Source organism: Panthera pardus, unplaced genomic scaffold (genome assembly GCF_024362965.1).
Source record: "Panthera pardus isolate Hobbes unplaced genomic scaffold, ASM2436296v1 HiC_scaffold_20, whole genome shotgun sequence".
NCBI lineage: Eukaryota > Metazoa > Chordata > Mammalia > Carnivora > Felidae > Panthera > Panthera pardus.
This window is the reverse complement of record NW_026526766.1, coordinates 58177722-58201263: the sequence shown is the minus strand read 5'-3', so window position 1 is coordinate 58201263 and position 23542 is coordinate 58177722. Positions and strand designations below refer to the sequence as shown.

The following is a 23542-nucleotide window of genomic DNA, read 5'->3' as shown; positions in this document are numbered from 1 at the left end:
TCTATTCAAAAAATTTTAATAAGTGGTACATACAAATGGTGAAAATTTCAGACGATACCAAACGTAGACAGTGAAAAGCAAGTCCTCTCCCCACTCTTTTCTCCCCCCACCCAGCTCCCCTCCTGGGAGGGAACCACTGTTACAGTTTCTTCTGTGTTCTTTAGAGATTTACATAGAGTACTTGAATGAGGGTAAGATATATGTATATAAATAAGTGTATTACAATATATATAACTCCTTCCTTTAAAAAAATTTTTTTAATGTTTATTCTTGAGAAAGAGAGAGAGACAGAGTGTGAGAGGAGGAAGGGTAGAGAGAGAGGGAGACAGAGAATCTGAAGCAGGCTTCAGGCTCTGAGCCATCAGCACAGAGCCTGACGCGGGGCTGGAACCCATGAACCACAAGGTCAGGACCTGAGCCGAAGTCAGACAATTAACCGGCTGAGCCACCCAGGTGCCCCTATAACTCCTTCCTTTTGAACATAAATGGTAGAATTCTATATGCATCGTTCGATTCGATTTTATTTCTTAGAGATTGTTCCCTATCAATCGAGTGCTGCTCCATTCTTTTTAACAGCTACATAGTATTCCACTGTTTGGAATATCATAATTTATATAACAAGTCACCTGTTGGTCACTTTCAATCTTTTTCATTTTCCAAAAAGTCTGCCTTGAGCATCCTCTCCACATTTATTTTTGCACAGGTGGGACTATGTCTTCAGGATAAACTCCCAGAAGTGGAAAGGCCAGATCAGTGTGTGTGTGTGTGCTGTGAATTTTGAAAAATACAGCCTCTATTCCCCAAAGAGGTTCATCCCCTGAAGTGAGACCTGTTTCCCCAGTCTGCCTACATAGTGTAGCATCAGCATCTTGAGTCATTGCTAATCTGTTTTTTTAAATGTTTATTTATTTTTGAGAGAGAGAGAGAGAGCACAGGTGAGCATGGACAAGGCAGAAAGAGAGGGAGATAGAGGATCTGAAGCCTGCACCACACTGTCAGCACATAGCCCGACGTGGGGCTCGAACCCATGAACTGTGAGACCATGCCCTTAGCCAAAGCAGGACGCTTAACCAACTGAGCCACCCAGGTGCCCCTTATTGCTAATCTTATAAATGAAAAAGGAGACATTATGGCTTTAATTTAATTTCTCTTCTTATGAGTAAGGTCTGGCCTTTTTTTTTTTTTTTTACACATACTTTTATTTTGGAATAATTTTTAAATTTAGAAAATTTGTAAAGGTAGTACAGAGAGTTCCCATAAACTTCTCACCCCATTTCCCCTGTCATTAACACCTTATATAACCATGGTTCATCTGCCAAAACAAAGAAACCAACATTGGTTTCTACTAAACGCTAAACTCCAGACTTTATTTGGCTTTTGAGCAGTTTTCACACTGGTGAGCGTAAGGTAAATGTGTAAGCTGAAGGTGGCGGTGCAGATGCCAGAGCCACTACTCTACCCAGAGGCTGTGGGTGACTGTGATTTACATCATTCCCCGCACAGTGCAGCCCACAGCCCAGGCCTCGGAGCTGGAAAGGCAGACTCAGTGGAGAAATGATTGCTGTTTCTCTAAGTTCCTCTGGGAGAGAAATGCAGTTATTGTTAAATCACCGCATTGGCTCTTTTTGGCAGCATTTCCATAGTTCTTGGTATTCAGGTAGAGGGAATAGCATGTGCCAAGGCATAGCGGTATGAAACTTCACCAGCTTTAAAGACCCCAGGACACAGGGCACTTGGGTGACTCAGTCGGTTAAGTGTCCGACTTCAGCTCAGGTCATGATCTCACGGTTTGTGAGTTCAAGCCCCGCGTCAGGCTCTGTGATGACAGCACGAGCCTGGAGCCTGCCTTTGATTCTGTGTCTCCCTCTCAGCTCCTTCCCCACTGGCACTCTGTCTGTCTGTGTCTCTCTCTCAAAAATAAGTAAACATTTAAAAAAAACAAAAAACAAACCCAGGACACAAGCGGTCCTTCTTGTCTAGTGAAATTCACACAGTACAGAGAAGGCTTGAGCTAACAACTCCATGTCAGTCCCTTCTCTCCCCTCCCAGAGGCCACGCTGTGGTTGCTTTGGTGTGTATCCTGTCCGAACTTTTCCGGAAAGGTGAGCTTTTCAGGGTGCTAGCAGTGAAAAGAAAGTCCTTTCCCCACTCTTTTCCCCCCTCCCCCAGTTCCCCTCCTGGGAGGCAACCACTGTTACCAGTGGGGGTGGCTGGCGATGACCACGGGCAGACCTTGGGAACTCTCCTCTTCTTTTTTTGTTAATGTTCGCCCCTCCCATGCAGATAGCACTTCACACTAATAGCCAGCTTCTTGGTGCGACCCATTTGAGTCTTCTGGCCTCTCCAGGGGGTGGGCGGGACCATCTTATCAAGCTCTCCTTGGACAGACTAGAGGAAGCTGAGGCCAGGAGCCAGGGTGGGGGGTGGGAGGGGGTAGCTTGTCCCAAACCCCAAATCGCACAGCTAGTAAGAGGCAGAGTTGTTCTGCAACTTAGTTCTGTTGTCGCTTCCTGAAAAATAGCAGTGGTACCAGAAATGATGATAGCAAAGCTTGATCGGGTGCTAGGAGCCGTGTACACGTGACCTCAGTCACATGTAACCCTCAGAACAACTCTGTGAGCTACATACTGCTCTTGGGCTGGTTCCGCAGGTGAGGAAGCTGGGCTCCGGGTGAGGAAATGGTCTGGGGTGGTGGAACTGGGGTCCTAAGTCAGTTGTGTCTGTCCCCCCCCCATCCCCCGCCAGAGTCTGTAGGCTTCGCTGCTCTGGCCCTATGCCCTCCTCAGCCCACAGCTGCCTGATAGCACAGCTTAGAGTTTACTGGGCATTTTCACTGTCACACTCACCAGATCAGTGGGACCAGTGCTTCTGTGCAGTTCCTGCCTTAATTTCCCCTGGGCAAGTGCCTCCATCTATCTCCCCTTACCCTGTTTTCAGGGCTTTCTGTGTCTGCTCACCACCTGAGCCCAGGTACTATCTTCTCCTCTCCTTACACTTCTTCTTCTTTTTTTTTTTTTTTTAAGTTTATTCATTTATTTATTTTGAGAGAGGCAGAGAGAGAGGGAGACAGAGGATCTGAAGCGGGCTCTGTGCTGACAGCAGAGAGCCTGATGCGGGGCTTGAACTCATGAGCCGTGAGATGATGACGTGAGCCAAAGTCAGACCCTTAACCTACTGAAACCCCACCCACCACGTGCCCCTCTTTGCACCCTGCTGGGTGTCAGGTGGTAGTCTAGGTAAAGCAGAAAGGACAAGAATGAAGAATGGCTGCCCTCAGGGAGCTTCTATTCTCCTGGAAGAAGACGGCTTCTGCCCTGAGGCCTACATGCTTCTGCAGGCCCAAAGCCAATTCTACCAGGGCCAGCTCAGAGCACCCTGCCTTCTTGCCATTTACTGGGACAGCAGCACATCCTGGTGTTTGTTCTAGAGGCCCCAAATGTTTCCCACTCGAGACAGGCCTTCCTCCTCCAGTTGCCCCGGGGATGTCGCTGCAGGCTCTGTACAGTCCCCTGGCTGCTCCTGGGGATCACGTGCCCGTGTGATTTACCGCGCCTCACAGCGCCACATGTCTTTAAAATTACAGTGCCCATTTCCTGCTGAAATAATTTCCACAAAGAGTGGCTCCTATTACCGCAAGAGGCGTGCAGACGTCATGATTTATTATTATTTATGGTCCCAAGGCCTTGTTTATGCAAGACGGGTTAGGTGCGTGCGATAGAAATGCCATTATGCAAATGACATTGAATGTCCTTACTGCGCCTAAATAATTTCTGTGTTGGACGATTAAACCTCATCTGTTATTGATATGGGCTGCAGTCGGGCTATTACAGAGTCCCAACAGTACTTACTCCCAGTAATGGGAAAATTGAGACAGAGACACCAACACAATTGCCTCAAGTGTGCCGTGATGGTCAGGAAGGAGTACATCTCCGAGGCCCACGCAGAGGGAGCCTGCGGACCCCTCCGGATAAATACGAAAGGCAGCGCCCAGCAATAAATCAAGCCCCAGGTTTGAGTGGGTGCCTTGGAGGATTTGCGGCCTTCCAGTTGTGTGATTTAGCTATTTGATTTAGCCAGGGGACTAGGCAGGCCCACACCCCCGAGTGCCGGGGTTCCCTCTGCTGAGGGAGCCGCCAGTGTGGAGGGGAGGGTGCAGGGGAGAAAGGTGGCCGCTGGCGACACCACTGGGCATCCAATCTGCTGCGCCAATGCCACCGGTCGCCTGCTGCCCAGCCCCTGCGCACAACCGCCTGCCTTCGAGAGCTCTCTCTCGCTCTTGCTCTTTCTTTTTTTTTTTTTGACACAGCTGTGAAGTCCCATTTTGATCAGTGTTGATAGCTTATGAATTCCAAAATTGACAAAATTTACAGAAAAATGAGGATAATCCATCTTCCTTAGCAGCCTGTCAGGAGCTGGCCATACTTCATAATCTCCAATTACAGATGCTATTTTCCGACATTTACATGCAGATATTAGAACCAAATGAAAATGAGAAACAAAGAGAGAATGGAAATGCAGCTATTTATATGTATAAAAGACAAACAGGTAAATTCAAGACATTTAGATTGGATTTGGGGTCCCTTTAGGAGGCTGGAAAGAGACAGCCCTGAACACGTGGGGTTTCAGAATAAAATGGTGAGACACGTGGCCTCGTCAGGCCTGCCCATGGTCTGGCAGTCTGGGTTAAAAATGGGTGAGCTCCACTGGGTCAGCTGGGGATGCTTGATTTGGGTGGGGGCATGAAGGGCATCCCTCAGGGTTTTGAGGGGACTCTGGGGATCACCCATAGCTCATGCTAAGCCATCAAGTCCACACATATTTCACAAGTGAGTGAGTTTAGACCCTTCAACGTTCGTTTTAAGAAATGGCGTGTGTATTGCAACGGGGAGGCAGGAAATGCCACTGGAGTCCGCTCTCTCTCCTGGGCAGATTTCAAAAAGTTGGCGCATCCTGGTGACCAGTGCATCAACTGCTCCTGAGTAGGAGACGTGTGAAGGTACCACTGTCTGTCAGAAGGGCTCTGGCCAGGTGCACCAGGATTTGCACCAATAAACTTCTAAAATGGGATATAAATAATAAAATTAATGGGGAGAGAAAGAGTGCTGATATATGGATCATCCGCTCCCTTCTCGAGGCTAATCTGGCTGAGGGAGGAGGGTCTGGGAGGAGGCTTTGTAATGAAAATGTTCTTCCCATAAAATTGAAGGGAGAACAGCCTTGTTGCCCTCGCAGCTGTATGTGGCACTGGCTTCTGGAAAGCCGGGGATATTAATTAGCACTGCTTTGGATTAAACTCTCCCAACCATGTCGGATGGTACGATTTTTTCTCTTTGTGAGCTTGACACGGATTGCGAGGAGAAGTCTGCCCGGGTTTTCCCAGCTTACTATTATTGCTGAAGTTTTCTTTTATTTGGGGATCAAGCCTCTTCCTCTCCCAGCAATGAAAATGAGGTATTTCAGGGTTTTCCAGGGCAGTTGGGCAGAGAGAGGCTGTTTTGTTGGAGCAGGCAGAGGAGGCAGAGATGGTTGGACAGGGAGAGGTGCCTTGAAAGCTTTTGTTTGTGTGAAGCCTGTTCCTGGCCAGCAGTTTTATATTATTTGAGGTTTGATTTGTGGGAGAGAGGTGAAGGAAATAAGACGAGGAGGCTAAATTTAATGTATATCTGTGTAACAGAGAGAAAAAGGAATTGTTAAAAATCAAACTCCAACCAAGCTCTCAGAAGTGTGTTTGTTTACACGTCCAGTCTCAAGGCCAAGGGCTTGCTTATTTAAGTAAGTTATAGGTATTAACGCAGAAGAATGATTATTATGCTTTGTTTCCAGGTACAAAATGCAAGATTTGTGAAATTAACACACAACTGCAAAATGCGAACCTATTTTCAATAATTAAAAGCGAAGCTCTAAGTTAACCTTGATAAAAAGGCAAATAAATAGAATCACTGTTGTCACTGTGCTAGTTTTTTTTTCTATCATCTACATGAGCTAACATTTGGCCTCGGACATAATAGCTAAAACCTAAGCCTAGTGTCTCCTGCCTTCAGTTTCTGATCTCTCTAAAAGCCAGATTACCTTCCATAAAGAACACAGTGCCTGGGCCAAGCAGTCAGATGCTTGATTTTTCCTTAACAGTATTGGCAATGTCACGTTTCTGTTTGTTTCTCTATTGTTTCCCACTGATGTTAAGATTAATTGCTAATTCTGACATGTAAATCTGAGCATGGCTGTCCTCTGAGTTTATCGTGTAGGCTGTCCTCCGAGTCTAAGTGGGGAAAAGAAAGAATAAAGTTAATGGCGTCTGTGGCTGAACCCATCTGGAAATGTTTCCTGCGGGAGATGGTTCTTGAGCCAGGGTTTCAAGGGGTGGATAGACAAGGATCGGCAGAGAGGAAGGGAAAGGGTACTCAGGGAGGGGGAATGTCAAGACCAAGTAGGTGTCTGAAAGGACTGGAGCGTGTGAAACCATCCCTGGTCTAAGAGCTGGCATCTCACTCCCTGGGCCCAAGCACCTCCTCATGAGGCACTCGGAGTCATGGACAGAACCTAGTCTGACATTCCCCCTCCCCCCCCCAGCTCACTCGACTCCCCTGCCCTGTGTTCTCTCATCTGTCCCAGGATGGGGTTGATGACAGTTGGCAGAGAGGTGGTACATAGCACTTTAAGATCTTGGACTTGGGGTCTCACTGCTAGGGGGTGATTGGGTGTGCCTCACTTTCATCATCTGCGGAAGGGGGGATAATAATATCCACAGGGTTGTTGTAAGGATGAAATAAATGAATGTGTCTTAACACCTGGAATCACACCTGATGTGTAGCAAGCATCCGGGGAAGTCCTGTTATTCTGACTGTTATGAAAAGCATGTAAGGGTCTAGGTGAGAGCCGGTATAGGCTTTAGACTTGCAAACCAAGGGGTCTTGGTCTTCTCAGCCTTTTTTTCTTTTTTTTCCTGGTGCTTCTCTTGCATGGTTTCTGTTTGGCCCTTGCAATCCTTGGTGACAGAGAGGGCACTCCCTCCCAAGACTGCCCGTGTTTGCCTTTGCAGAATATCACCCTTTAGAAAGTTCTGTCTGATAGGGAGCAGATGGGGTGGAGAGGTGGCCTCTGGCCTGGGGAGTGTGTGTGTGTGTGTGTGTGTGTGTGTGTGTGCATGCACATGTGTCACCACTCAGCAGCAGCAGGACAGAGGTGGTGGTGTTGGGCAGGGGCATCCAGGCCTACCTCCCTGCCCCCACCCTATTGATCTTGCAGTCCAGAGGGAAATCTCCTTTCTTTATGGCCCCAAGATAACCTCTCTCCTCCTGCAGCTGGGAAGTCAGTCCGAAAGAAAGTGCACTATGAGCATCTCGAGGTGCCCCCTCCACTCTCATACCAGGTACTTTAGGATGGGGAGAGGGCTCCCTTTGCATGCCCCCGTTCAGGGCCCTTGCTAGCCAATAGACCTGCATTCCTTTGGGGGGTAATGAGTCTCTCTGCCCTGCTCCCTTCCTAGCCCTGTAGCAGAGTGGGACATTGAGCCCCGCTCCCTGCCCCCCCCCGCCCCCACGCCATGGACCACCTGGGAGAAGTCCATGAGATTTGGCTGCCTAAAGATGGAGCTCTGATTTGGGAACTGTCTCTCTTCTTCTTCATGTCAGGATCTGGAGCTGCTCATCACACAGACAGGCAGAGCCTGAGCAGGACCTGGGGCTCCCAGGTCAGGGTGTCCTCTTCCTTCCTCCCCTGAATGATTCCTGTCCCTCCCTCCTTCTCTTCTTTCTTTCCTTCCTTCCTTCCTTCCTCCCTTCCTCCCTTCCTCCCTCCTTCCCTCCCTTCCTTCCTTCCTTCCTTCCTTCCTTCCTTCCTTCCTTCCTCCCTTCCCCCTACACTACATCTTCTTATCACTTAGGAGGCCTTGACCCCTGGATCCTGGCTCTCATATTCCAGAAGTGGAGCTTAGTGCTCCAAGCCTTGTCATTTCTTTTCTTGCATTTGGAAAGGCAAGAGCTGGAATGCTCTGAGCCCAGGGCCTTCTCTTCCCCCTCTTCTGGCAGAACTCTTAAGGTTCAGGGTGAGCCATAGATTCGTTTGCCCCTTCTCGCCCTCTCTTGCTCAGTTTCACTCAGGATAGGTCCTATCTGAGTGACAGAGAGGGCACTCCCTCTGCCTACTGGTGGGATCCAGCTTCAAACCAGGCCAGAATGCTGCCTATAGGCATCTCAGTGGGGAAGCAGATGGGATCCCAAATTACTAGGATAAAGTAGCATGGAATGAATGTCCTAAAGGAAGTGCAGGGAAAATGCCTTGGGAATTCAGAGAAGGAAATGATCTATTTCAACCAAAAATCTAAGGAAAGCATCAGAAGCAGATGCCATTTGATCTTGACCTTAGAGGACAAGGATTTAGACTGGGGTGGGGATGGGAAGACCCTGTGAGCAAAGGTATTGGGTGCAGTGACCTGGACTGTGAGGGATTAGTGTGTGCAGTGTGGTTGGAGTAGCAGACGCTGTTTTGGAAGTCGGGTAGATTGGAGTTGAAGCTGGAAAGGTCCGTTGGAATTTGGATTGGGGCTGGTATGGTTCAGCTCGATATTAGCTGGAGGCAGCGTGAAGCCAGAGAGAGTTTATAAGCATAGAGCATTCTGGTTGCAAACAGCACAGTGGTTAGAGGCGGGAGAAAAGGAACACTTAAAAAAAATCATATACACAATCGCTTTCCATTTCTAATGAACTTGTAGTGAGCCCTGAGTTGATTGAGAACAGCGTGAGTCAGCCAGGTGATGAGGTCACCAGAAGAGCAGAAGGAAGCTTCTTATGCCCCAGTCAGAGAGAACATGTCCAGAAGGAGGAGTGGACGACTGTGAGCCCTGCATCGGACCCAGGAGGGAGGGACGCTGCCACCCATGGCCCGAGAGGACATTTGTTGGGACTGGAGCCCCAAGACCAGTGTACGATGGCCTAAAGGGACAGTTTTAGCACTTCCTCAAGGCTGAGCTGGGTGGCCTTGGAGTGGTTGCCTCAGGAAGCAGTGAGTTCTCCATCACTAGTGGGTTTCAAGCATCAGATAAAAGATCAGCCTTTGTCGTAATTCCCAAGCTCCTTTGGGCCCTGAGATTTGGGGCCCATAAAATTCTCTAAGTGGTCAGGGAGGAAATAGGGGACCTCCCGGTTAGTCATTGCTGGGAAAGTTTCTCTTGGACAGAAACTACAGTATCTCATTTCAACCCCCTCCCTGGGGCTTTCCCTGCTACTCCACGTCACCTGGGAGTGCGTCGTGGGGGGTGTGCCGGCAGGCTGCAAACAGAATAAGGAGAGATGAGTCAGTTACATTTCGCAGGTCTCTTCTTGGAAGCCCCTTGGTTTCACTGCAATCCATTGTGGTGCAAGCATGGGCACAGAGCTGGAGAGCCAAATGAATAGAGGGCATGTCTCACCCACGCCCTAGTACTTTCTGATAAATAAAAGCACCCTGAGATCACTTATCCTCTCAGTGACCCTGGGAAGCACCTCTGGTACTGTCGGCAGAGCCGGGCCAGGGTACCTGTCCCAGTTCATTTGGTTCCACGGGCATTTATGTCACATCTGTTCAGAGCTGGGCACTGGGCCAGGAGCTGTTGTCACTAAGATGAGGGAGACATAGTTCTATCCTCATGAAGTTCACACTCTAGTTGGGGCATGAGGGCCCTAAACAATTAGGTGTATGATGCAAAGTGATAAGGGTCGTGACAGAGGTATGACCACTTTGGTGTTCTAGGAACACACAAGAGGGGAAATCGGGGAAAGCTTCCTGGAAGGGGCAGGTCATTCAGAATCCTTGGCAGTTCGTTCCCTCAGTCAATACTAACAGTACCAGTGTAGGTTATGGAGTACTCTTGAAAGCATCATTTATGTTCGCTTGTAGCAAACATTTTTTAAAAGTTTAATTCATCTTTCTTTTTTTTAACTTTATTTATTTTGAGAGAGAGTGCACGTGAGAGTGGGGGAGGGGCAGAGAGACCAGGAGGGAGAATCCCAAGCAAACTCTGTGCTGTCAGCCCAGAGCCGGACACAGGGCTCAAACCCACGAACCATGAGATCATGACCTGAGCCGAAATCGAGAGTCGGATGCTTAACCTACTGAACCACCCAGGTGCCCCAGAAGTTGAATTCATCTTTTATTAGGTTTAGTGGGGATGGAATGCTAAAACCTTGTTTTTTATTTTTTACTCTTTTTTAAATTAAACTTTGATTTTGAGATTATTGTAGGTCCACATGCACTTATAAGAAATAACACAGAAGGATTCTGTATACCCTTTTCCAGTCTCTCCCCGTGGTAACATCTTGGAAAGCTATAGTACAATATCACATCGGGATAGTGGTGTTGAGAGACTTAAGATACAGAACGGTACCCCCAACACGGGATCCCTCCTATTGCCCTCTTCGGCATTTTTCAAGTGTTTGTTTACACGTCTGGCCCCAAGGAATCAAAAAATGAGAATAAAAAGGACTGCCCTCAAGGCCTTGACACTCTTATCACCTACCTTGTGCCTTCTCACAACCTTGTGAGGAAGGTCATATATCCTCATGTAACACATGAGAAAAGGGACCGAGAACGTGCCTGGCCTAGTTCCACATAGCACGAACTCGGCCCATCTTCCTGGATCCAGGGCTGGTGGGCTTCCTAGGCCATATTCTTCCCCTGATGACTGCCAGGCGTCTGGATTCAGGGACCTGGGTAGAATGGGCGACGCCTTCACTGACCCATAGAATGTGGGCTAAGCCTGACCTCAGCCACGTCAAGGTGAAACCCAATGTGCACGTCGAGGACCACACCTGCGTGGAGCACAGACCCTGGGTGAGGCCTCAAAGGCAGAGCGGCCCTGACAGTTCTGGTCCATCTCCCTCATTTGACAGCTGGAGTCACTGAGACCTAGAGTAGGGCGGGGTCTGCCTCAGGTCGAACGGGAGTCCAAGGCAGTGTCCGGTCTCCAGGCTCCCTGCCAATTGGTCTGATCCACTATAATCAAGACAGAACTATTCCTTAACATATGTTGTGCAGGTGCAGTTTTTGTGTGCCCAGGTTTAAAAGTGTGGAACCTTCCTCCTCCTTGCTTGCAGACTCAGAGCTCTCTCCCTAGCTGGAAGAGTGGAGTTCAGCCTGTAGGTGGGGCACTGCAGAGAGGAAGACGTCCCCCTGCAAGTGTGTGAGCTTTCTCCTCAGGGCTTAGGTAGTAAAGTCTTCTCTAATCCCAACTCCGCTTCTGGGGTAACAGGCCAGCACTGAGCTTGGAGCTGGCACACCTGGGCTCCCCTCTCTGAGCCCCGTCCCTGTGTCTGCCTGCACCCCAGGATTCCCAAGGACGTAATGGGCCTGCAGGGACTTTGCAGGCTGGAAAGGGCCAGGCACACCGGAAGCCTTATGCTTCCTGTGTTTGGAACCTTGGAGTCCCTGAAGATGGAGAAGGAACAGACTTCAAGAGAGCAAATTCCTGGCCGTTTCCTCATCCTCTGGGGTGCTCTCATTATTCTGCAGGTGTTTGTTGGACAGCTGATGGGTGCTGGCAAGTGGGGTCATGACTCAAATACGTGCTATTTCGGGTTTTTGACTTTAATTATGGAGAATTTCAAAAGTAGACAAAATAGTCTAATTAACCTATAAGCATCCTGCCCCTGGATTCAACGATTCTCGACTCATGGCTAGACCTGTTCCATAGGTACCCCCACTTCTCCCCACACTCTGCTTTATTTTGTAACAGCTTTATTGAATTTGAATTTTTATATCATAAGATTCACTCAGTTGAAGTATACAAGTCAGCGATTTTTAGTAATTTATGGAGCTGTGTCACCAACACCAACAGCCCGGTTTTAGAACAACCCTGTCACTCCAAGGAGATCCCTTGTGTGCATTCATAATCAACCCCTGTTCTCCCGCCAGCTCTAGCTGACCCCTGCTCTGCTTTCTGTGGCTGTAGCTCTGTCAGTTCTGGACGTCCCACTTAGCATCTGGCGTCTTTCACGTAGCATGCTTCTGAGGCTCACCTGTATCACATGCCTCAGAGCCTCGTTCCTTTTTACTGCTGAACAGTACTCCGCTGCATAGAGAGACCACATTTATCCATTGCGTACATAGACTACAGGGTAACTGCAGTGAACTCTCTTAGTTTTATTTGGAAGCAAACTCCAGACATCGTTTCACTTTATCTGCAAATGTTTTAGAATGACTTTAAAAGATGAGGCCTGGGGCGCCGGGGTGGCTCAGTCGGTGAAGCATCCGACTTTGGCTCAGGTCATGATCTCATGGCTCGTGAGTACGAGCCCTGTGTTTGGCTCTGTGCTGACAGCTCCGAGCCTGGAGCCTGCTTCAGATTCTGTGTCTCCCTCTCTCTCTGCCCCTCCCCTGCTCATGCTCTGTCTCTTTCTCTCTCTCTGAAAAATAAACATCAAAAAAAATAAATAAATGAAAATAAATAATAAAAGATGAGGCCTTAACAAGCATAATAACCATGACTCCATGATCACATCTAAAAAGTTAGCAAATCTGTAATGTCCTCAAATATTTCAAATACACAGTTTGTGTTTGCATTTACAATAGTTTCATAATATGTCATAATAATTCTTTCACAGCTGTATTTTTTACAGTTTATTTGTTGGAACCAGGGTCCACACTGCGACCCACTGATACGTGTCAAGTCTTCTCTAACCTATAAGATCCCCTCCATCTCTCTTTTCTTGCCTTGGAATTCATCTGTTGAACAGGGTACCCACACCTTGTCATGTGGCCAGTTATAGAGGCAAAGAGCATCGGCGGTGGCAGGGGGAGTGGAGATCAAGTGCACGTCCTCAGGCAGCTGGGGAGGCAGAGGCCCGGGAAGGGAGACACCTGCCCCCAGGGCCGGGCTCCACCCCAGCTGCCTTAGGCATCCAGACCCCTCTGCCTCCTCAATCTCAGGTCATCGGGCCAGGCCCCGAGGACACACCTCCCCCACTCCAGCTTGTGCCCTCCTCTGGGAAGGTGTTAGGCGGGCAGGTGTCTGGTCCCACAGGCTGGGAGCAGTTGGCCTGGCACTGGCCCAGCTGCTGAGGCCATCTGAAGCTCGGCAGCGAGCCTGGAGGAGCTCAGCAGGTGACGGGGAAGCCTCTCTGGCCGAGGTAGCCACCAGAGGTAGCCAGCCCTGCAGCCTTGTCCCCATGCCCTGCCCTTCTTCGTGCTGCCCTCCTTCTCACGTGTCTGTGTTTCTTCTCTCCTCCATGCTATGGCAGTGGTGCCCCGTGCTGATGAGACAATACTTGGTGCAGCCCCAGGCAGTCCTTTTCCAGGTAATTTCCTAGGGACCCGAATGACGCCCAGCACCCACGTTCCGGGAGCACGTGCCTCCTGGAGTCCCCTTTAGGATTCCTTATCCCTTGTGGTGCTTAGTTTCCAAAGTGCCATCCCTGTCCTTATCCTTCAGATCCTCGTGCTCGCCCTGGCAGGCAGGCAGCAAGGGGTTCGACTGAAATCTCCTTTTATTAATGAGGACAAGGAGGCTCCGAGAGCTGGCCTGGCCTGCCTCAGGTCACACAGGTGAGAAAGAGGCAGCGCTGGGGGGAGAGCCCTGTGTTATTGCTCCTAGTTCATTGTTCTTTCTACCACAGGGTCAAAGGCTATGAGTGATACAGATAAACATGAGCTGAGGAAGTCCGCTCCCCTCCCCGAACCTCAGTTTTTCCAGGTTGGGGAAGATGACCCCGAGTATCCGTCTGGCTCAGACACGGGAGAGTGTAAGACTTTCCATCATCTGGAGCACGGCGTCCGCTGTGAGGAGGGTGTGCATCCCTGGCGGGCTTGACCTTGAGCCCTCCCAAGAATCTGTGGCAGCAGGCAGAGAGTTTTATCCCAGTTGGTTGCCTTGGAGTGGACAGTCTGTGAATTGCCGACTTCGGTTCATTTATCTTTCTGGGTCACAGTCAAGGATGGCACCAGGGGGCCCTGGTGGGAAGGGAGCAGAAGCCCAAAATAATACTCTAAGAAAGAACCCTAAGAGCTCAGAGAAGTTGGAAATGTGGGACGCAGCTGTTGCCTTGTGACTGTCAGTGGTGGGGAGGAGAGCAGAGCTATGTTGCCAATGTAGGCGCACCAGCACACTTCCGCGCATGTGACTGCCCTTGTTCAGTCATCTTCAGCCCTTGGCTTCCCAAATAACTATGAGAAACAGAAGTAAATTGTCACTGTTCCCAGAGGCACCAACAATGCCTTCTCTCTTCTCTTTTTCTCTCCTGATCTTCCTTTTTTTCTTTTTCTGTCATTCTTTCTACCTCTCCCAGCCTCCATTTTCACAAAGGACTTGAGGTGTCCTGAAAAATAAACAATTACGTGTATCTAAATTAGTAAGTTAAGGCTGAAAAGAAAGTTCAGAAATTATGTAGTGAAAAAGGGAAGATCATAACAACAGGTGCAAGCAATGATGTGGTTGTGGTGGTTTAACACTGAAATAGACTGAGCTTCCTGGCAGCCAATGCAAAAAGGGATATATAGTGGTTTCCAGTGTTCCTGTTGTTCAGCCACAGGCAGGTTAACCATTTATCAGGAGAAAAAACTGGCTTCTGGGGTATTGAATTGCAGGAGGGATTGGCAAGGACTTTGAATGTTCAGTGGCAGTGTCTTCGGAGGTTAACAATTTTTTTTTTTGTATGGTGCTTCTATTTCCTCTAACAAATGTTGAATGCCTGATATGTTATCACAGATGAGTGAAAGCACTTCCCCAGAGCGTTTAAGGGTGGACAAGGGCATTGTTTTCTGGTCACCTGACTTGATGAGGGGAGAGGTGGGAGGGGGGCAGGGGAAGGTTGACATATCACTTGGAGTTCTTGTTGAAACACTTCTCAGTTAATTTTGGAGTGTTGTGGTTGATGCCATGCTACTGGATCATATATTCATTCATTCATTCAAAAAGCACTTCAGGGGCTCTAGGGATGTTCCATGCTCTCAAGGCAACCTAGAAAGAGATAGACAAACAACCATTAAACATGGTGAAAAGTGATCATGGAGGTTTGTGGAAAATGCCATCAAGTGTGGAAGCATAGACAAGGGAGTCATGATTTCATGGTAGCATGTGGGGCCCAGGAATGGCCTCACTGAGGAGGTGACATTTGAGCTGGGTCTTGTGGACAGTGTAGGAGTTCTGTAAGTGACTGAGTGAGACAAGTCTTCCGGGCAGAGGCAGGCTGTAGAGCAGCCACTGTAACAAAGAAGCAGGAGACTGGAGAGAGTGCAGCTTCCTTTCAAAATCATAGCAGCTCAAAGGGACAGGCAGTGATGAGGACTTAGGGAAAAAGTACACACCAACCTAAATGGCAGCATCCCCTGGCTCATACAGGAGCAGGGTGAGCACTGTGAGTCCCACCAAAGAGGAGAGACTAGGCAGGGGGCAAGACCTGCAAGGTGGTGGTGGTAGGAGGGACAGTTGGCAAAGGGCTGCTGAGGGCCTTTTTCTAAGTCCCCTGTCCCCAGAGTCCCCACTCTTTAGGGACATTCACTTTACCTTCTGGCAGCCAGTGGTGGTTGGGAGACTGGATTTTGAGACCTCCTAGCACATGTGTAACACAAGTTAAAGATTTGGTGTCTTGGAAAGTTGATCCAAACTCAACTGTCAAAGTGACTGGGCTATCTTTTTGTAAAATGCTTTTTAGTTTATTTATTTTTGAGAGAGAGAACAAGCCGGGGGGTGGGGTGGGCAGAAAGAGAGGGAGAGAGAGAATCCCAAGCAGGCTCTGTGATGTCAGAGCAGAGCCCGACGTGGGGCTCGAGCTCATGAACTGTGAGATCATGACCTGAGCCAAAACCAAGGGTGAGACGCTCAACCGACTGAGCCACCCTGGCACCCAGTGACCGGGCAAACTCTGACGATGAATTTATGGACTAAAACAAAATCAAATAGCAAAAAGACCCTTCCAATGGGACATCAAAGAAATGAAGAAATATCCCTATTGGCCACCCTCTTGCAATTTTCTGAAACTCAGGTTGGGCTCTGCTTTCTTGGGGGAAATAAAGGCTCTCCCTTGCAGACCCAGCTGCCCAGCCTGGCATCTAGGAAGGGTAGGTCTGGCAGTGGGGTGGGGAGGGGCGCAGGGATGCTGACTCTTCATTGAGATTGCTGCCTGGACTGCCTGAAGGTCACTCATTCATTTGTTCACCCATGTGTTCACTGTGCAAACCCTTCACAGGCGGATCCCAGCCGGACTACCTTTCCGTCTTTGCCTCTTACAGTTTCACTTCCTTCAACCATTGTCATGTGCCCTGTTTCAGACCACTCCTGTCCTCTTCCCTCTGAACCTTTCTTCAGCTCTTATCAGCCTTGAGGGTTTGGGATAGCTCAGACCCGGGCTGAATAAAGCCCACGCAAGAACCCTTTCCTGGCCGCTTCCTGCTCCGTGGTCAATTAATGTCTCTGTGTTCCTGCTCCCCTTCGATAAAGCTTCTGGGGCCACATATCTTTTCCCTTGGGGTTTGTGGATGAAAGTCAAAGAGCATGTCTGGGCTTCACATGCATCTTGTGCCCAAGAAAGGCTCAATAAATACTGAACATTCATTATGCTCAGGCCTCCACCAGCGCCCTTGGTAACACAGACAGGAAGGGGCCCTGTCCCCTACCCCAGGGTCCCGGGAACCCTAGAAGATACCATCTCAGAAGAGACCCTTACAGAAGTGTTTTGACCTCCTGTCTTTGCTCGTGGCGATACGCTGAAGGAGCTGTTCCAGTGAGCTTTACTTCCAAGGTCCTTTTTCAGCAAATGCCTAATGGCTAATGTCATGACCAAGTCTCCTTCTACAGGGAATGAAGTCTAGACAGTGACCTTTTCCCAACAGCTCCTTGCTGCATAGAATGAAGACTTTGCTGGTCCTGACCTAAAGCAAGAAAGATCTTTTCATCTCCACTTCTATGTGAAACAAAGATTTATAAAACAGGGCTTCTTCTTTCTGTGTGTGGGAACCTTGGGTATTTTTCTGTTCTAGTCCATTCTAATTTCGTTTTTTTTTTAAAACATTGGCACTAGCAAATTGATTTCACATCTGTTTATAGGACAGGATTTACGGTATGGAAATCATTAGAGTAACTGTCAAGACTTTGGAGTCAGATTGATCCAGTTTGGAATCCTGGCTCTGGCACCTAGAAGCCGTGTGACTTTAGGCAAGCTACTTCCTTTCTATAACAAGTCTCAGTTCGTCATCTGTAAAATGGGGATAACATAGAACCTATTTCGTGGAGTTACTGTGAGGATTAAATGGAAGATTCAGGTAAAGCTCCTGACACAGAGCAATTGATCAATAAATGTGAGCTTTTGACGTGATTGTGAAGATTATGGTTCTTACTGCCCTGACACCTCATGGTGAGGCCAGTGGGGCAAAGGCAGGGCTCCTGCCTCCTAAGAAATGGTAGTTAGGAAGGGCTTCCTGGAGGAGGAGGCATTGGATCAGGGTGGCAGGATGACTAGGACCCACCCTGTGGTGAGCATCCCAGAACCACTTGTTTCCTCTTGAAGGGCAGGTTTGTTCCCAAGGATTTTTGACTGGACCTAGAGCCGACCACGTTAGATGCCTTTGCCTTTCCCATTTAGGTCTCCAATCCACCTGGAATTGATTTTTGTGTCTGGTATAAAGTAAAGATCCAATTTCTTTTTTCCCCCTTGTTTCTGAATGGATAACCAGTTACCCCCGCACTGTTTATTAGAGTCCATCCTTCCCTGCTGATTTGTACATCACCTCTCTCATATATCAAGGTTCCATCTATGCACAGATCAGTTTCTGGACTCGCTTCTGTTTCACTGATCTATTTATCTGTCCCTGTGCCAATCCTACCCTGTCTTAATTACTACAGCTTTATAGTGATATAGTCGGGGAGGCGTGTCCCTATCATGTCCTTCTCCTGTAGAAGCCTGTGCTCTTCTCTGCATGTTTCCGAATCAGCCTCTGCTGGAGATGATTGAGAGCCCCAGAGCTCTGGACAGAGCTGTCCTCGGTGAGACTCACGGCAGGTGCCTGGGCCTGCACCCTCATGGACTCACTGTTGCCCACCACCCCAGGCTGAGCTGCCCAGGAAGTACTTTCTAGTTCAGATGCAGAGAGAAGCACCAGGAATGTACCCGAGTCTGAGTCCCCTCTGCCTGCCACTTGCTCAGTGGCTCCCCTGGTTCCCTTCCCTGTGGCTCAGTCCTCAGCATCCTCCCCAAGGTGCCTGTGTCTCCTTTCAGAAGGTGGCTTCCTTCCCTGTCCCTGTCTGCCAAGGATGTAACCCTGGACAGACAAGGATGTGCCCTCCATTGCGATGCCAGCGTCCTGGAGGGAACTGCTCATGCCAAGAGTTTGGCATACACAACCAAATTCTTTGGCTTGGGCGTTTGCAGATATTTTCTGTACCCGAAACTAGGCCTGGGGGTTGCATGGAAGGAAGAGACCTGGAACTCACACTTCTAATTTGGTCTGTCTCTGAGTGGGAAGGCCCAGGTTGGCATCTTCTGGAGGCCATTTGACAGTGGCTAGGATGTCAAGGAAATGAGTCATCACAAGCTCTGATTTCATGAAATGGCTTAAAGGAAGGAGCATGACCCTGGGCCAAGTGCCCATGGCTGCTGTGGACTTGCTAAGTCAGATGTGTGCACCTCACAATTTGCAGCACATAGTTTACATGCTGCCGGAATTCAACACACTTGCCAAACTGTGGTTCATTTGGTTTGATGTATTGGATTTTGAGTGAGAGTTTCTGGTGGACTACTCCCTGCACTGGGATTCTGCCCCATTGGCCATGGACAAAGCCCTCTTTGCCTTGGGCCTCAGTTCAGTCATCTGTGAATTGAGAGTTTGGCACGGATGAGGTCTCAAAGTCCTTTTAACCTTGTGTCTGTGATTCTGCGTCTGTGGTTTAAGAGCATTGAAATCAGAAACTTTTCTTTCTATCCTCTTGGCAACAAGACTGTTATTTCTGCCTTGCTTTTAGTTACTGATATCTCCCTCCCTGTATTCAAGACATTGTCGGTGGCCACTGGGGCTGGGCAAATGGAACCTACAGGCCACAAGAAGCTAGGTTTGAATTCTTGTGAAGCTGCACCTGACTCCTGCCCACCTCCCTCCTCACCCGGGGAGAACTGTCTACTCTGGATACCTGTCTTGCTCTATTGAGCTGAATCTGCCTTCTCAACACTGGGGGGTTTGCGAGCCCCCCGTGGGCCCTGGCGCTGGCCTGGGCTAGCCCAGCGAGGTGGCTGAAGCCCAGAATGTGGTGGTGGCGTTTCGCTGGGGGGCTTTGGAGTCTTGATGCTGAGACATTTCTGTTTTGTTTCCTCTTTCAGACCACTGAGTACTCAGCTATGGCCTCGCTGGCTGGAGGGCTGGATGACATGAAGGCCAACCTGACCAGCCCCACTCCCACCGACATTGGGAGCAGCGTGCCCGGGCCACAGTCCTACCCCATTGTGACAGGTGAGGGCACCTGGGGTGGGGGAGAGAGAGAGAGACTGACAGAGGGAGACTGAGAGTGCCTGCATGGGTGGGGGGAAGAGTGGCTTGGTGCTTTTGGACTTGACGGGCCATTTTTGTTTTAGTAAGGTTCTGGGGCCCTGGAATCGGTCAGGCAGGATACTGCCGGGGCCCAGAGCTGCGGCTGTGATGAATCATGGCTGTATTTGCTCTGATAAAGCCAGCGGAGAGTGAGTGTCAAATGGGCTGTGGGTTGGGACAGGTGGCAAGAAAGGCCCATGACAAGAAGGGCCGTGGTGACTTCGGGATTCTCTGTGGATACAGCCAGGAGGTTCAGAGGTCTGGGATTTATCCCTCTCACGAGAAGGGCAACCCTGCGTGGTAGGACTTGAGAAGGAGCAGACTCCTGGCAGATTGGCATTGGTATTTCGGGTTTCCAGGCAGAGACTGAGTCAGGAAGGGTAAGAGGTTTAGGCTGGAAAGTGCTTGGCGTATGCAACGTAGCTGCCTTTCTGGAAGGCCCAGGGCCAGCCTCTTTAGCCGTCAGTGTAAAGATTGAGTTTGGATCCTGGAGGCACATTGCTGGATTTGAACTTGCCATTGACTAACTGTGTAATCTTGGGTAAATGTATAAGGATTCCGGGCTATGTTTTTAAAAAAATCTCTACAGTGGGAATGGTGTTATTGTGAGGATTAATTCATTAATACATATAAAGTGTTTAGACTCTTATTTAGCACACGGCAAGCACCCGATACATGTTGCTGTTATTCCTCTCAGAGCCTTCTCGTGGTGGCCGGTCACATTGTTGGGTTTGCTGCTGCAGAAAAGGCTGGACCACAAGGGCTGAGTTAGGCAGACACCTCTTCCTGCTCCAGCAGCAGTGGGATAACATGGGGGGACAGACCCTGGAAGTTTGTCCGAGCTGGCAGGCAGGAAGCAGTCTCAGATACTATACAGACAGATAATAGGAGGCTCAAGGGGAGCACTTGGGCCAGAGCCTTGGGGTCCAGCGGGGGGTAGCAGGATGTCCCTGGAGGCTGGTAGGCAGGGCACGGTAAGAAGTAACAGAGACAAGGGCTTCTTAGAAGTGCAGGCGGGCTATGGTTGTGTCGGGGAAGCTGGGGATTGTGCTCAGGTTTGAGTTTTAGGGGAGAGGGCTTGATGTCACGTAGGTTCCGAGACAGAGAGAACCCAGCTCTGAGACCTGTGCTGATAGGTTGGCACTGAGGCTCGTGGGGCTCAGACAGAAGCAGTGGAGGCCCTGTTTGCAGATCTTGGCAAGCTTCTGGGGGCAGCTGAACCAGCACAGGTGGGGAGGTGTCAGCACTGGGACAGAGATAGAGGGTGGGGAGCCTCCGTTAGAGTGGGGCTTTACTAACAGCACAGATGTCCCATGAGGTCCTCTCCCCTGATGTCACAGAAGGTTTAGTTGACCCAGGCAGTGGGTCTGGGTGTGGATTGGGTTTTCAGGTAAACCTTTGACCAAAGACTTGTTTGTACTCCAGACCCAAGTCAGAATCATGCTTGATCTTTAAAAAAAAAAAAAAAAAATTAATTTTGGAGATAATTCTAGTCTCTGACCCATTGTTACTACTTGTGTTGCTTTTCACTTTCATCTTTCCTAAAAACACATGAAATTACCTGCTGTAGAATTTTAAAAGCACTCAGGTAGTGGATGGCTACTTTGGAAGAAATATTTTCTGCCTTGCTCTGCAGAAAGTAGAGATAGTGAGCTCTTTTGCATGCCCTTCCAGAAAGGTGTGTTTTCCTGGGTGTTCATTGCTGAAGGGATATTTCTCTGGAGGACCACATAGGGCTATGAAAGAAAGATATGCAGTGGCAGATGAAGGCTGTAGGGGAAAGTCAGGGTTACATTAAATGAAGAGCTCTTACTGTATCTAGGACCACATCGTGATCATGTGCAATTCTGAGCTATTTTACTTTATTAAAATTCTTCAAAATTTAGTTTATTTTTTAAAAGTTTACCCATGTCTTTATTTTGCTTGATCTTGCATAACAGTATGCTTGATGTTGAAATATTGGAAGTATTCTAATTATAAATATAATCATTAGCTTTTTTTGTGAGTAAACAATGGCTAGCTAGAAAAATAATAGAAGAGTCCTTTAACAATAGTACCAAAAAAACCAATGCTGAGGAAAAATTCACTTTAAACTCCACCAAGGGACATAAAAGAATAAATGGAGAGAGATAACTTGTTCTTGGGGAGGAAGACTCAATATCATAAAGTTGTCAGTTTCTTCTAAGTAATCTACTAATTCAAAGGAATCCCAATCAAAATAGCAACAGAATTTTTGGGGGAACATGTCAAAATGATACCAAATACTGCAAAAATAAGCACTGAAGCATAGCTAAAAATTCTGAAATAGGGAAATGAGCAAAAGTTGTAGCCTATTTAAAAACATTATGATAAAGCAGCAGCACTTAAAACTATTTTTTGTTTTTTTAAGTTTATTTATTTACTTATTTATCTAAGTAATCTCTACACCCAGTCTGGGGCTTGAACTGACGACCCCAGGATCACGAATCATTTGCTTTCCCGACTAAGCCAGCCAAACACCCCTAAAACTATTAGTAATGAAACTGAAGTTATGGACACATATAATGGCCTAGAGAGTCCTTAAATAGATCCAAATAGATATGGGTATTTATAAATGTAATATTTCAAATAGGTAGAGAAAAAGATAAATCGTTCAGTTAATGGTGTTGGGACAACTAGGCTTGTTGGATACATACCTCACTTTTTATATCAAAATAAATTCCTAGTTGATCTACACTTTCAATGTAAAAAATGAAACCATAATAAACTAGAAAAAAGTGAGGGATACTTTTTTAGAATCTTAGAGCAGGGAACGCCTTTTAAAATCTGTTCCAAATATAAAAGACAAAGAAAACTAGTCTAAATGACTTTTAAAAATGTAAGTCTTTTGTCTGTATGTAAAAACATTCAAAAGACAACAAAATTAGGGGGAAAAAGTGGAACACCGATGACAAAAGCTAATTTTCTTAATACGTAAAGGGCTTTTAGAAATGAATAAGAAAAAAATCAGTAGGAAAAACAGGTCAAGACTGGATAAATTCATTGGAAAAAATACAGATGTCCAACAGCACATGAAAAGGTACATACCTGACTCATAGTTTTAAAACTGCAAGTTAAAACAGTCATGAGACACTTTAAAAAGTCAATTAGCTTACCGAAGATTGAAATGTTTCTGGAGGGCAAGTGTTGGAGAAGGTATGAGAAACAAATATTTTCATCCACTGTTACAAATCAGTGTAACCTGTTTTGGAAGGAAATTTGGCAATATCTATCAAAAATGTAAATGCACCTACCTACCCTCTAACCCAGAACTTTCATAATCAAGTCACAGATATATTCATGAATATACAGTGATACCTTTATCTGTATAATAATTATAGAATTATTTATAACGGCAAACAAATGGCCACAAGGCAGTGTCTGTCAATAGGAGCTGGTTAAATAAATTATGGCTCCTTCATAACACAAAATACTATGCAAACCAATTAAAAATAATTAAGTAGAGCTGTCTGTGCTGAAATGAATAAAGGTCCAAGATAAATTAAAAAAATTTTTTTTAATGTTTTATTTATTTTTGAGACAGAGTGAGACAGAGTATGAACGGGGGAGGGTCAGAGAGAGTGGGAGACACAGAATCTGAAGCAGGCTCCAGACTCTGAGCTGTCAGCACAGAGCCCGATGTGGGGCTCGAACTCATGGACCGTGAGATCATGACCTGAGCCAAAGTCGGCCGCTTAACCGACTGAGCCACCCAGGCGCCCCTCCAAGATAAATTTTTAAATAAATAAGCAATTTGTATAATACTATGTTAAGTATGATCCCATTGGTGTGAAAAAATACAAAGGACATACACACAGAGGCAGAGGCACACACAAGCAGGTCAGAGGCTTGTGTAATGAGGATTCTTTAGAAGATCTCCAGCTCTTCTCCTGCTTTATGGGGCATTGTGGTGTTGGGGTTCTCTTCCCAGTCCCACCTAACATCCCCTTGGGATAGCAAGTATTTTTTTTTCATCTTATTTATTTGAGAGAGAGAGAGAGTGTGCACTCATGAGCTGAGGAGAGAGGCAGAGGGAGAGAGA

General features: G+C 47.7%; 1 protein-coding gene across 3 annotated transcripts in view; it reads left to right on the top strand.

Moving 5' to 3' along the window:
* Positions 1-23542, top strand: part of PAX5 (paired box 5) — a 194733-nt gene that overhangs the window by 89146 nt on the left and 82045 nt on the right. For 2 of the 3 annotated variants that reach the window (XM_053908105.1, XM_053908106.1), the window contains exons 7-8: positions 13212-13268; positions 19275-19404. In XM_053908105.1, the coding sequence (XP_053764080.1) occupies positions 13212-13268; positions 19275-19404 (187 nt within the window). The remainder of the gene's footprint in view (positions 1-13211; positions 13269-19274; positions 19405-23542) is intronic. The other variant, XM_019454478.2, reaches the window with a different exon arrangement.